The sequence below is a fragment of the Crocodylus siamensis genome, chromosome 6 (genome assembly GCF_052110815.1).
Source record: "Crocodylus siamensis isolate JL-2025a chromosome 6, ASM5211081v1, whole genome shotgun sequence".
In the NCBI taxonomy this organism is placed as follows: Eukaryota; Metazoa; Chordata; order Crocodylia; family Crocodylidae; genus Crocodylus; species Crocodylus siamensis.
Window position 1 is genome coordinate 25,978,278 of NC_143400.1, and position 12,453 is coordinate 25,990,730.

At 44.9% G+C, this 12,453-nt stretch overlaps 1 protein-coding gene across 1 annotated transcript; it reads left to right on the forward strand.

The window, feature by feature from the left end:
* The first annotated feature begins 300 nt into the window (after window positions 1–300).
* LOC149861868 (olfactory receptor 4D9-like) lies at window positions 301–1,239 on the forward strand. Its single transcript, XM_090052787.1, has one exon. The coding sequence runs from the start codon at window positions 301–303 to the stop codon at window positions 1,237–1,239; it is 939 nt and encodes a 312-aa protein (XP_089908913.1).
* Window positions 1,240–12,453: the final 11,214 nt, after the last annotated feature.

Consider the following 12,453-nt stretch of genomic DNA (forward strand, 5'->3'; position numbering starts at 1 on the left):
GTTAGTACCAAAAAGGCACTTATGAAGCCAGATTACTGCTGTATAGTGAAATAGGACCTAACTTTCAGTGTTAACCAAAAGACTAGAAACTATTATTTTCGGAGAAAGAACACCTTATTTCTAGTCCCACTATTACAAATTTCCAGCTGGCCATTGTGTAATGACCATTCATGGCCATTAGATTTCTTATGTAAGTGAACCAAAAAACTTATTCAATCCCATGGAAACTGTCCTTTAAAACTCCAGTCTACTGTTTTCATCATTAATGTTTCCTTTTTTAATATACATTAAGGATACCCAATGGAAGTGGAGAACCTCACGACCACAGTGACGGAATTTGTCCTTTTGGGTCTCACCCAGAGCCCAGAGCTGAAGTACCTTCTTTTCCTGGTCTTCTTCCTAGTCTACCTCATGACCTGGCTCAGCAACCTGACCATCATAATTGTGGTGATCACCAACAGCCACCTCCACATTCCACTGTATTTCTTTCTGGCCAACTTGGCCTTCTCAGACATCAGTGACTCTTCAATCACAGCAGTCAAGTTGTTGTGGGACCTTGCTTCTCACACCAGAACCATATCCTTCAACTGGTGCATCATCCAGATATTCTTATTTCATTTTAGTGAAGGTGCTGGCATCTTCCTCCTGGTGGTGATGGCAGCTGATCGGTATGTGGCCATTCATAAGCCACTGCATTACTTGACAATCATGAATCAGGATGTGTGCACAGGACTGGTGATAGGATCATGGATGGGAGGATTTACTCACTCTATTGTTCAAACTGCACTCATTGTCCAGCTTCCATTCTGTGGACCCAATATCCTGGACAATTTCTACTGTGATGTCCCACAGGTCATCAAACTGGCCTGTGCTAATACCTACCTAGTTGAGCTGCTGATGGTCTCCAACAGTGGACTGCTCCTTTCATGCATCTTTTTGATTTTGCTCATATCCTATAGTATCATCTTAGTCAAAATCAGGAAACATGTCACAGATGGACAGCATAAAGCTCTGTCTACCTGTGCTGCCCAGATCACAGTCATGAGCTTAATATTTATCCCAGGAATCTTCATCTATAACCGACCCTTCAAGAAGTTATTAGGAGACAAGATAGTTTCTGTCACCTACTCTCTCATGACACCAATGTTGAACCCAATCATTTACTCTCTAAGAAATGCTGAGATGAAAAATGCTATCTGGAGGTTAATGAGCAGAATATTGTTCTCCAGGAGAAAGTAATGAAATCAAAGCTTTAACTGGAGTAATGAGGAGCACAGTGTACATCTCAGCTTTCAAAAAATTTGGACCAACTATGAGAACAAATTGGATTCCATCTATGGACTGAACAAAAAAGACATGAGACCTGGTAAAACTCTTGTGAATACTGATTTTTAGTTAAGTTCTACCTTATAACAAAAGATAAAAAGGACCTTGCTTAAAGTTCAATAGGCCACGCTATTCAACCCCTCCCATCCCCACCAAAGAACAGCCTGTAGCAAGGCTGGAACCCCTCTCAGGCTGCTCACATGTGAAGTGAGTGTGCTGGTTCTCAGCCCTGGCAGGCAGGTGGCCCCAGTAAGCCAGGCTAGGAGGTCCCTAGGTTATGGCCATCTGGTCTCTCTTTGCCCACTCGTTCAGGTCTCCTTCCTTGCCAGCCTTTGCTTCCAATTCATCCCCACACTCCTTTTTCTAACCTACTGCCCACTCCAACAGTGCACTTTGGCCCTCTGTATTGAATCATATGGCTTCATTATCTCAGTGCCAGAAGGATTGGGGGGGGGGGGGAGGGGGTGTCAATGAGAACTCAAAAAAGACAAGCTCCCTGCTTAGTTCCAGAGTCAAAATGGGACAGTTTTTCATGGGATTAACAAAGACTTCCTTTATATCAAATGTCAGGTCCCTGCTCTGGAGCTTCCAAATAGAAGGTCACCTGGGGGGGGCGGGGGGGGGGGGGGGGGGGGAGGGAGGACGGGTATTTTTTGTGGGTTTTTTTAACAGTGAAACACAGTTTTTTTGCCCCTACCTTTCTTCCCAAAAGCAGCCAAGCTATTTTGGCTGAATTTGTCCACAACCTTTCAGCCAGAGGAAAATATGCAACACGTTAGATATTACTTTGATTTGTTAAAGTTTAGCCCTTATGAGCACCTGAAAGGAAGGCCTTATAATACTAAAGGTTGCCAGACATTTCCTAATAGGTGGCATGCTACCAGGCCTGCCTTTAAGTCAATCTGTACCCTTTGTACCTATACATCCAAATGGTTCATTTCTAATATTGCCATTATTTCTACTGTAATTTGTAAACCGAATTCTTGTAACTTAAAAATACTGCTACTTATATACTGTAGGAGTGAATTTAGTCGGGCTTCTGGCCTCCCTAACTAGAAAACAGACAGAGATTAAAAGTTCTGATACTGCTTATTTCAGTTGTGTTTTGAGATTAAAAAAAATCTTGCATTACTCTGTGCACAGATGTCTAATTAAGTAAATTTATTTTAGTTTCTTCAAGGTCATATTTTTTTTTCTCTTTATCTGTCTTAAGTATAAAAATGCTTGAAAACTTAGAGAGGGGGAGGATTCCTTTGAAACAGACAAGTGAGCGATTCCCCTTGCTGTATGAAATCCTCCCTGTGATCACAGTATAACTGTCAATAAAGAAAAGCTGGCTCTGTCAGTTCTGATTCAACCACAACACACAATTTGATTTCTTCCACAATACACAGCTGTGCTGCTTATGTCAATGCTAAAATAAATAATTGATGGTAATGTAAACTTGATTTCTTACATTGCTGGTAATGACTTGCCCCAGTATCAACATCATTGCTAGTAACAGAAACAGTATAGCTACTGAAATGCACAAGGCATTCACTCATTTCTTAAAGGGTGATGTTGCTAAAAGTAATAGTGGAGCATATATAGTAGAATTGGATGCGGCGCATGATCTGTTGGGCCTGATCCCATAGGGTAGGGACAGACATTCAAAAAGCCTGAGCCTGCATTGATTCAATCTTTGCAGGTTAGTCTAACCTGGCTAAGCGAAATCAGTCTGTAACCAAGTCAGACATCCCGTAAATGGCTCGGGCTAGAGCAGCCCTCCCTGTCTTCCACAGAGCTGAGTTGAGGCAGGCATGGCCAGGCTCTGGCAGGACACTCTCCCAAAAAGTCTCCCATGCCATGCTGAGAGAATTTTATTGGTACAGAAAGAAGGCCTGGGATAGGATACAAGATAGCATAAGATCGAAGAATACCCTTAGAGCAAACAGTGTGGCTAGACAGCCTTCGATTACTCAGCTGTGTTACTGCAAACTATACATCTAGATAGGTTCCAGTAGATTACTCCCAAGTACCATCCAGAGGCTGGTTGCTTTCCTCTGGAGGCAGGCAGTTGCTTGTGTGTCCAGTTTCAAGAGACAGGGAGAGGGCTGCAGCATTCAGCTGCTCCTCCTCTCTCCCCATGAGCCCTAGATCTCCAGCATGACTCTGCCAAAGATGTTTCAGCCCAAGACAGCTCTGCCCTCCTTCTTTATGGGGACCCTTTTTATCCCCTATCATGACCTCATCACTAAGGTCCCACCAGGAGCAGCCCCACTGGCTAATGCCTGGTGCTTTCAAATGACATCACCTTTCCAGGTGAGGAAGCTAGTCACATGCCCCGCAGTGGCAGGGAAACTTAAGACAAAGGAAACAGGTCCCCCCCCCGGAATGGATCCAGCTCAGGGTTACCTGATGCAGACAGGGTTCTCCCATACAACTAGTTTGCCTGGTAGTGCAAAAATAGTCAATCTGCAATGGAGACATATCAAAAGGAAAGAAAACTCACAGGAAAGTTCCTTGGCATATTACAGCTTTGAAGTCAGAGGCAGACGTGAGACAGTGAATCGATGTGCATGCCAAAGACGGGAGGTAAATTTTAGTATCCATATCTAGAAGTGAGGAAACTTGAGACAGGGATCTCTTGTGAGGCTGAAGAGTGAAAAGTGGCTCTGGGCATATCTGCACGGTCCCCAGAGCAAGCCTGAAACAACACTGAGAAAAAAAACCTTGCTCACTCATTCCTGCTTAGCATGCGCAAGAGCCTGAACCCTATTTCCAGTATAAAAAAAAAAAAAAAAAAGGACTTGGTTGGGGACAAGAAGGATGGGTGGCGGGGGGCAGTGATATGCCCATGCCCTACCTCTGCCTCTTACTCCTAAGCCACAGGCCCCAATCCTTCTGCTGCCTAGGACTTGGGTTTCTTACTTCCTAGGCAGTTGTCCTAACCAGTAGGTTATTGGGTTAAAACATGGGGAGAAGGTTCAAAACCACTACACCAGTAGATACCTGTGCAAGGTTATTCTGTTTTACATCAGGGAGAAATAAAATCTTCAACTGTAAGTGCCAGAAGCTGCAATTACACAGCCGTTGACATGCCATCTAAACTTATATGTCTCTTTATTCACTTAGCCTTAAGCCTTCTTTTGCCTACCTTCTAGGTACCTGGCCTCTTACCCAGAATGCACAAATAGATTATAAAAGTACTAAATAAAATGTGCAGTCACCACTGTGTATTAATGAATGTGTAGCCATGCCACAGTGCGGCCTGTTTTGGTCAATGCTGTAGCAGAATCGTTGTACAATTTGTTCAAGCGCTGAGCAATAGTTTTATTAATCTATAGTCTAGTGAGGCCTACAGCAGGTGGCCAGACTCCTTTTCTCCTGCTTAGGCTAACATTTGCCAAGCTGTTTAAGGGATGTAGACAATAAGCTCTCATTAGCTGTCCTGGCACTTGGGCTTCCAACTCTCATAGGTATCACAGAAAAATCTTAACTTTCACTATAATCGCATATTCACTTCTAAAATCTGCATGAAGTTTAGAAGGCCTGCTGTGTAGCACCCTCCTCTACTGATACCCAAGACAAGAAGTCCTGACTTGCTAAATCAGAAGTGATGACAGCTGCAACTGGGCACTAGTTGCATTTTTTTTAAACAGGAAACTCAAGACAAACATCCTTGACTTCCAATCTTGAACCTGCCCCAACTTTAAAAAAAAAAATACTCAACCCTCACCATAGGGTGAACGTGCTGGACTTTAGGAAAGCTGATTTCAGCGAACTCAGGCGATTAGTGAAGGATGCACTGCAGAGTAGTAGTTTTGAAATGATGGGAGCCCAAGAAGGGTGGCTGTGCCTTAAGGAAGCTATCCTTCTCGCACAAAGCGAGACGATCCCCGTGAGAGGTAAAAGAGGGAAAGGGGCCAGGAGGCTTCCCTGGCTGACCAGAGAAATCCAGGGCAGACTAAGGACCAAAAGGGGAGCACATAAAAAGTGGAAACAGGGAGAGATCACCAAAGAGGAATATACCTCTTCTGCTCGTGCTTGTAGGGAGGCAGTTAGGCAGGCCAAAGCTACCATGGAGCTGAGGATGGCAACCCAAGTAAAAGACAATAAGAAATTGTTTTTTAGATATATAGGGAGTAAAAGGAAGGCCCAGGGAGGAATACGACCCCTGCTAAATGGGCAGAAACAATTGGTGACGGGCAGAGGGGACAAGGCTGAACTCCTCAACGAGTTCTTCGCCTCAGTGTTCCTAAGTGAGAGGCATGACAAGTCTCTCACTGGGAGTGTAGGGAGGCAGCAGCAAGGCACCAGACTTCCATGCGTGGACCCCGAGGTGGTGCAGGGTCACTTGGAGGAACTGGATGCCTTTAAGTCGGCAGGCCCGGATGAGCTCCATCCGAGGGTACTGAAGGCACTGGCCGACATCATTGCAGAGCCACTGGCGGGAATATTTGAATGCTCGTGGCGCACGGGTCAAGTCCCGGAGGACTGGAAAAGGGCCAATGTGGTTCCCATTTTCAAGAAGGGGAGGAAGGAGGACCCGGGCAACTATAGGCCAGTCAGTCTCACCTCCATCCTTGGCAAAATCTTTGAGAAAATCATCAAGGCTCACATTTGTGAGAGCCCGGCAGGACAAATTATGCTGAGGGGAAACCAGCACGGGTTCGTGGCAGGTAGATCGTGCCTGACCAATCTAGTCTCTTTTTATGACCAGGTCACAAAACGCCTCGACGCAGGAGGAGGGGTGGATGTCGTATACTTGGACTTCAGGAAGGCCTTTGATACGGTATCCCACCCCATACTGGTGAACAAGTTAAGGGGCTGTGACTTGGATTACTGCACAGTCCGGTGGGTGGAGAATTGGCTGGAGGGTCGCACCCAGAGAGTTGTGGTGGATGGGTCGGTTTCGACCTGGAAGAGTGTGGGCAGTGGGGTCCCGCAGGGCTCGGTGCTTGGACCGATACTCTTTAACGTCTTCATCAGCGACTTGGACGAGGGGGTGAAATGTACTCTGTCCAAGTTTGCAGATGACACTAAGCTATGGGGCGAAGTGGACACGCCGGAGGGCAGGGAGCAGCTGCAAGCAGACCTGGACAGGTTAGACAAGTGGGCAGAAAACAACAGAATGCAGTTCAACAAGGAGAAATGCAAAGTGCTGCATCTAGGGAGGAAAAATGTCCAGCACACCTACAGCCTAGGAAATGACCTGCTGGGTGGCACGGAAGTGGAAAGGGATCTTGGAGTCCTAGTGGACTCCAAGATGAACATGAGTCGGCAGTGTGACGAAACCATCAGAAAAGCCAATGGCACTTTATCGTGCATCAGCAGATGCATGACAAATAGGTCCAAGGAGGTGATACTTCCCCTCTATCGGGCGCTGGTCAGACCGCAGCTGGAGTACTGCGTGCAATTCTGGGCGCCGCACTTCACGAAGGATGCGGATAACCTGGAGAGGGTCCAGAGAAGGGCCACTCATATGGTTAAGGGCCTGCAGGCCAAGCCCTACGAGGAGAGATTAGAGAAACTGGACCTTTTCAGCCTCCGCAAGAGAAGGTTGAGAGGCGACCTGGTGGCTGCCTATAAGTTCATCAGGGGGGCACAGAAGGGAATTGGTGAGTATTTATTCACCAAGGCGCCCCCGGGGGTTACAAGAAATAATGGCCACAAGCTAGAGGAGAGCAGATTTAGATTGGATATTAGGAGGAACTTCTTCACAGTTCGAGTGGCCAAGGTCTGGAATGGGCTCCCAAGGGAGGTGGTGCTCTCCCCTACCCTGGGGGTATTCAAGAGAAGGTTGGATGTGTATCTAGCTGGGGTAACGTAGGCCCAGCACTCTTTTCTGCTTATGCAGGGGGTCGGACTTGATGATCTATTGAGGTCCCTTCCGACCCTAGCATCTATGAATCTATAAGTCACTGTGGAAGCTAGGACTCCTGGTAGAGAAAGCCCCCATTTCTAGGCCATGGAGTGTACTCCTCTCCACACACTCAGTGTGAATACCAGAATAGCTCTCTCCTGCTCAGAGGTCTTGTTCCAACTCCTCATCAGCACCATAAAACAGGAATTTGCTCCTCCACCCTCCTCCAAGGCTGCTCAAAGACTGTAAGCACCCTGTAGGTGTCAGTTCCCAGCCTGCGGACTTTTCCAAGGTGTGTTGTTTCTGTGTGTCTTTAAAACTTGCTACCTAAGTAATAATAGTAGGGAAGACCTGTAACTGAAGGCCTGTCACCAATTTTTAAATGACTCCTTGAGACTAAATTATCATAGTCTAGATATTGCAGGGGTAAGAGAATCAAAAGTTACAAGTCAAAAGCTAAATACCAAGCTGGGAAAAAGATTCAGGAATTATAAGTCTAGTTATGTTAGAAGAATAATTCACAGGTATACACCAAGAGTAAGCCAAACCAGAGTCAGGAAACAGGTCTGCATAGAAAATTCAAAGCCAAAACCTAGGAACAAGTCAAAGACAGGATCAGGACAGGCATAGATACTGCTAGGACACAAGCTGCTCAGCAACTAAAAACTAGGACAATAAGTAAGGAGGATCAGGTGTTGGAGGGGTTTCTTAAAAGCAGCCCCATAACCAATCAGAGGGGGTCAGCTGACCATGATTAGTAGTAACTGGGTCAACTGCACTGTATAAAGGCTGCAAGGCAGGAGCTTCTGTAAGCTTTACAGAGTCTTTATGTAAATGGTCTGCATTTCAGAAGCGATAATTTTATTAATCTTGTCTTACAAACCTTGGGAGGATTTTCGGTATCAGTGTTACTGATGGAGGGTACTAAATAAGAGGAAGACTAGGGAAAGATGTCTAAGGCTTTACTCTTTGAAATTTGACCTACTTTCTTTGTCTCTTACAAAAAAACATGAACAGGTCTGAGATGGGACTGGCTAAGGATGTATTTCAACAGTCAGAGGCACCTACTTGTGCAGTTACAGCCCAAGCTGGTGATACAAAGTAATGAGTCTTAGAGGATAAATTGTGCCGTGTTTTGCTGGAGATGCACTATTGATTCATAAGTGTGCAGGAAGATACTGTGTGATGCTCTTGATGATGCAGGATTAGATTTGGTTAGGTAGATGATGCTGACTGTTATGAACTGTTTCCCTTTCCAAAAGACTTTCCAGATATTGGCTGTGGTTTTTAGAGGAGCTTGTCCACCTCCATTGCAAGTCAGTGCAAACCTGTTCTCTAAGTCACTTAAGCTGTTTCAAAAACCCTAATTGGCCTGCTCCATACTCCAACACCTGACTGATTTTAAGATCCAAGTTTTAGGCCCCCTTGCGTGGAGTTGGTTGGAACCTAGGTCTCATTGACTGCCCAGCAAAGTACTTGACCCACCACATCACGGGTCAGTAGCCACCCAGGGGCTTCTCTAGCATTTTCATAAAGCTGGTCTCTGAACAGATAATAGTGGAAGGTTTGTAAGAAATATGTAGGGCCAGAAGAAAGGTGGAGGGCTTGACTGAGTGGATGAAGAAACAGCCCACTTGGATGACTGGAAAAAACTAGAATGCTATACTTGATGTATACAAACCATGTAAGAAGGCTTTGAGATACTGACCTCATATATTATGGTTATTCCTATCGTTATTGTTAGCAATATTAATATTATCATTGTGATGGTTATTATATCTTAACCTGAAAGGTTTTGCGAAGTGGGAAACACAGGGACTATTCAATAAATGAAGGCTCTGATTTCCTTCCTGAGAACAGGACTGTCTACGGTAACCTATGAATGGCATTTTTTTATTTTGGCACTCCTCAGTGTGTAGATCAGCGGGTTCACCATGGGATGGCCACCGTGTAGAGCACAGAGATTGCCTTATCCACTGTGAATTTTTGGAAGGATCTGCCATAAAATGAACATGCCAGGTCCAAAATGCAAGTACGCCAATGTAATCTGTGCAGTACCAGTGGAAAGGGCTTTGTGCTTCTCTTCCATAACATGCATTCTTATCTTGCCCAAGATGATAGTATAGGAGATTAGTAATGCAAAGAAGGCCCAAGAAATTACAACCCATTGTTGGAGACGATCGGGAAATCTATCACATGGGTTTCTGTGCAAGCAAGTTACATGTCCTGTGGGACATCATAATAGAAATTATCCAGTACAGTGGGTCCACAAAAGGGCGACTGGAAGATCAGTGCAATTTGGACAATAGAATGGACAAAACCACCCAACCATGCCCCAGTCACTAGCCCTGTGCGCCCCGCCCCCCTCCCCGGTTCATGATGGTCAAGTACTGTAATGGCTTATAGATGGTCACCTGCCATTACTATGAGGAGGAAGACTGAGGTGCCTCCTGAGAAGTGGAAGAAAAATATCTGTATCAAGCCCCTGTAAAATGAGATGAGTTTGTGTGGGGACAGGAGGTCCCTCAGCATCATGGGGACAGTCACTGAGGACTTGAAGAGGTCCAGGAAGGCCAAGTTGGTGAGCAAGAAGTACATGGGCATATGGAGGTGGCAGGTGCAAACGACTATAGTGATGACAGCAAGGTTGCCAAACCAGGTAGCAATGTAGACTGTGAGGAAGGCTGGGAAGAGGAAGCGCTGCAGTTCAGGACTCTGACAGACACCCACAAAGACAACTTCTTTCACTGTGTTAGTGAAGTTCTCCCGATTCATTCTGTGTTCTTAAAGTAGACCTGTAGGACAGACATAACACGAGGACAAAGATGTCCTTTTACACTTGCATTCTCAAAATACTGCTAATCTGTCATGTTCCCTTAGCAAAGGCTTTTCTTTTGAAATTTTCCTCCTCACATTTGTTTCCACCTCAGAAAACAACCATCATCCTAAAACCAAATGCTGAAACAGATCACAGGAAAATGACTTCTTCCTTGGGACATTACAGTGTGGACTGTGATGGGGTTACTTTCCCCTTTCTCTGAAGCCTATGATGTTACTCCTATATGATCATGAGACAAAGCATTGTAGGACTTTTTCTGTATTATGCTATTCAGACAGTAAGGTGATGATACATTGCCATTTTATGCAAGTATCAAGTCAGGCACCTAAACACAAAATTTAGATCCTAGATGACCTATTGAGGTCCTTCGTAGCCCTATTTTTCTTTGATTGAATGAAATCACAGCTCAGATAGTGCTTAAATGTGTAGGGTCTGAGCTTCCCTAGGTGTCTAAAGGTGCTATTACAAGTAATACATTTAAATCAAATAAATTGAACATGCTGTCATGAAGTTAGAACAGTTTCGGAGCAGTCAGTGGTTACGGCTTTCAGAGACCTGCCCAACTGTGACTTAGTACTAGAGGGCCTGGTAAGCAAGGGCATGGACAAGTCTACCCTTCCTCTGGGGTGGCAAGGAGTGTGATGGAGCTCGATGCAGCGAAAACACCATGTGGCTTCTTTCGTTCCACAGCTAGCAAGATGCAACTGGAGCTGTTGGTGGGAAAGGAAAAGTCTTGAAAAACATTTTTGAAGTGAATGGGAAAGAGAAAGGAGTGGGGAAAAAAAGACTAACAATTAAATAGGACCAACAGTATGCATGTGTTTCACTTGATTTGGACTGTTCAGAGGAGTGCTGGGTTAGTACTCGCACCATGGCAAGACTGAGACCCAGCTGGCTACACTGGGGCAGGAGTAGAGTTGGTACTTGCATCCTGGAAACCCAGCAGACTCACTGCTTGGACTGGGTAAGGTGGGAGCTAACAGAGCCATTTCAAATGAATAGCAGTTCATGAATAATGCAAGGAGCAAACTGGTGACCTGCACCCCAGTGCTTAGAGTGGTCAGGATGCACTGAGGCTGCACTCTTGGGGGCAGAGAGGGGTTGTGGCTTGGGGCCAGTTCGCCCCCCTTGCAGCAGAGCAAAGGGAGTGCATTGTCTCTTCCCAGAGCAGACTAAGAAGACTCTGGAATGATGTGGGCAAAATTAATCAAAGATAACCCTCACTTGAACTGGCATAACTTGAAAACATCTGACAGGTATTTAGGATGGATTAACACCCATTAATTAAGGAAGGTTCCTATTTTAAGTGTCTTTATGACAGTTTTAAGGTACTTGTAACAATAACCAAAGTCCCAACAGGAAAAGGCTCCTTGATACTGAAACCCAGACTCTGGACAAATGCATAAATAACCCCATCCTAGTCCCATTGAAACATTCAAACTAGGCATTTTCCCAGCTCTTGTCAGTGAGATCCAATAAAAGAAACTTCCTCCGAGTATGTCAACTGTGCTGGACTCCACACAAACACAATTACATTTTCCTCGATAGGCTCCTGGTTGGCAACTCACGTAGAAAAGGGAGACCAGAGTTCAAATCCCCTTTTTGTTTAGTTGGGACCGGCAGTTGTAACTCCATAGAATTGCAGGGCAAGGATTTCTTGGGGTGATATCCTTAAAATACCTTAGGGTGATAGTCTTTGGGTGAAACCCTTGCCTCTTGTGTAATTCCTGGGCCATCACAGCTACAGCATTATTCTAACACAGCCAAAGAGTCATAGGGGACAGCACCCATAGAAACCTGAAGTCGGTAGGGGAGAATTAAATATACGTCAACCACTCAAAAAATGTTTGACTAACTTGATCTTAAAAGCCTCCAGCAATGTCAGCTTCCACAGCAACCTGGGTTTATTCTCTTTTTAAGCTAACAGTTTCCTGTGTGAGAATGGGAACATGATTTTTTATGTCACTTATTAGTTGTCTTCTCACTCATCCTTCATCAGCAAGAAAATATAAATATTTTTCCATTGGACATTCCTTAACCTAGGGGTGTCCAACCTTTTTGAATGTGGGGCGGGATCATGAACTTTTTATCACCCACTGGGCCGGTGAGCCATATTCAAAGACTTCACAGGAAGTGGTATCACATCAGGAGGTGATGTCACATGACCTTTGACACCAATGAAGTTGCAGGAGGTGACAGTGAAATGGGTCTGGAAATGTGGCTTAAAATCCACAATAAAAAAAATGTAAAAGCAACAATGAAAGAAGACCAAACACTTGACTAAAATAAACTCTTTTGCTACTACTCACTTCTCAATGAATGAAAGAAGCATAATGCAAGCTGACAGATCAAACGTGGCCAAGATATCAGCCAGAGTGCTAATCCAAGCAACAAAATATGGGCATTTTTGAGAATAATCTTCAAGAAGATTTACTTTTATTGC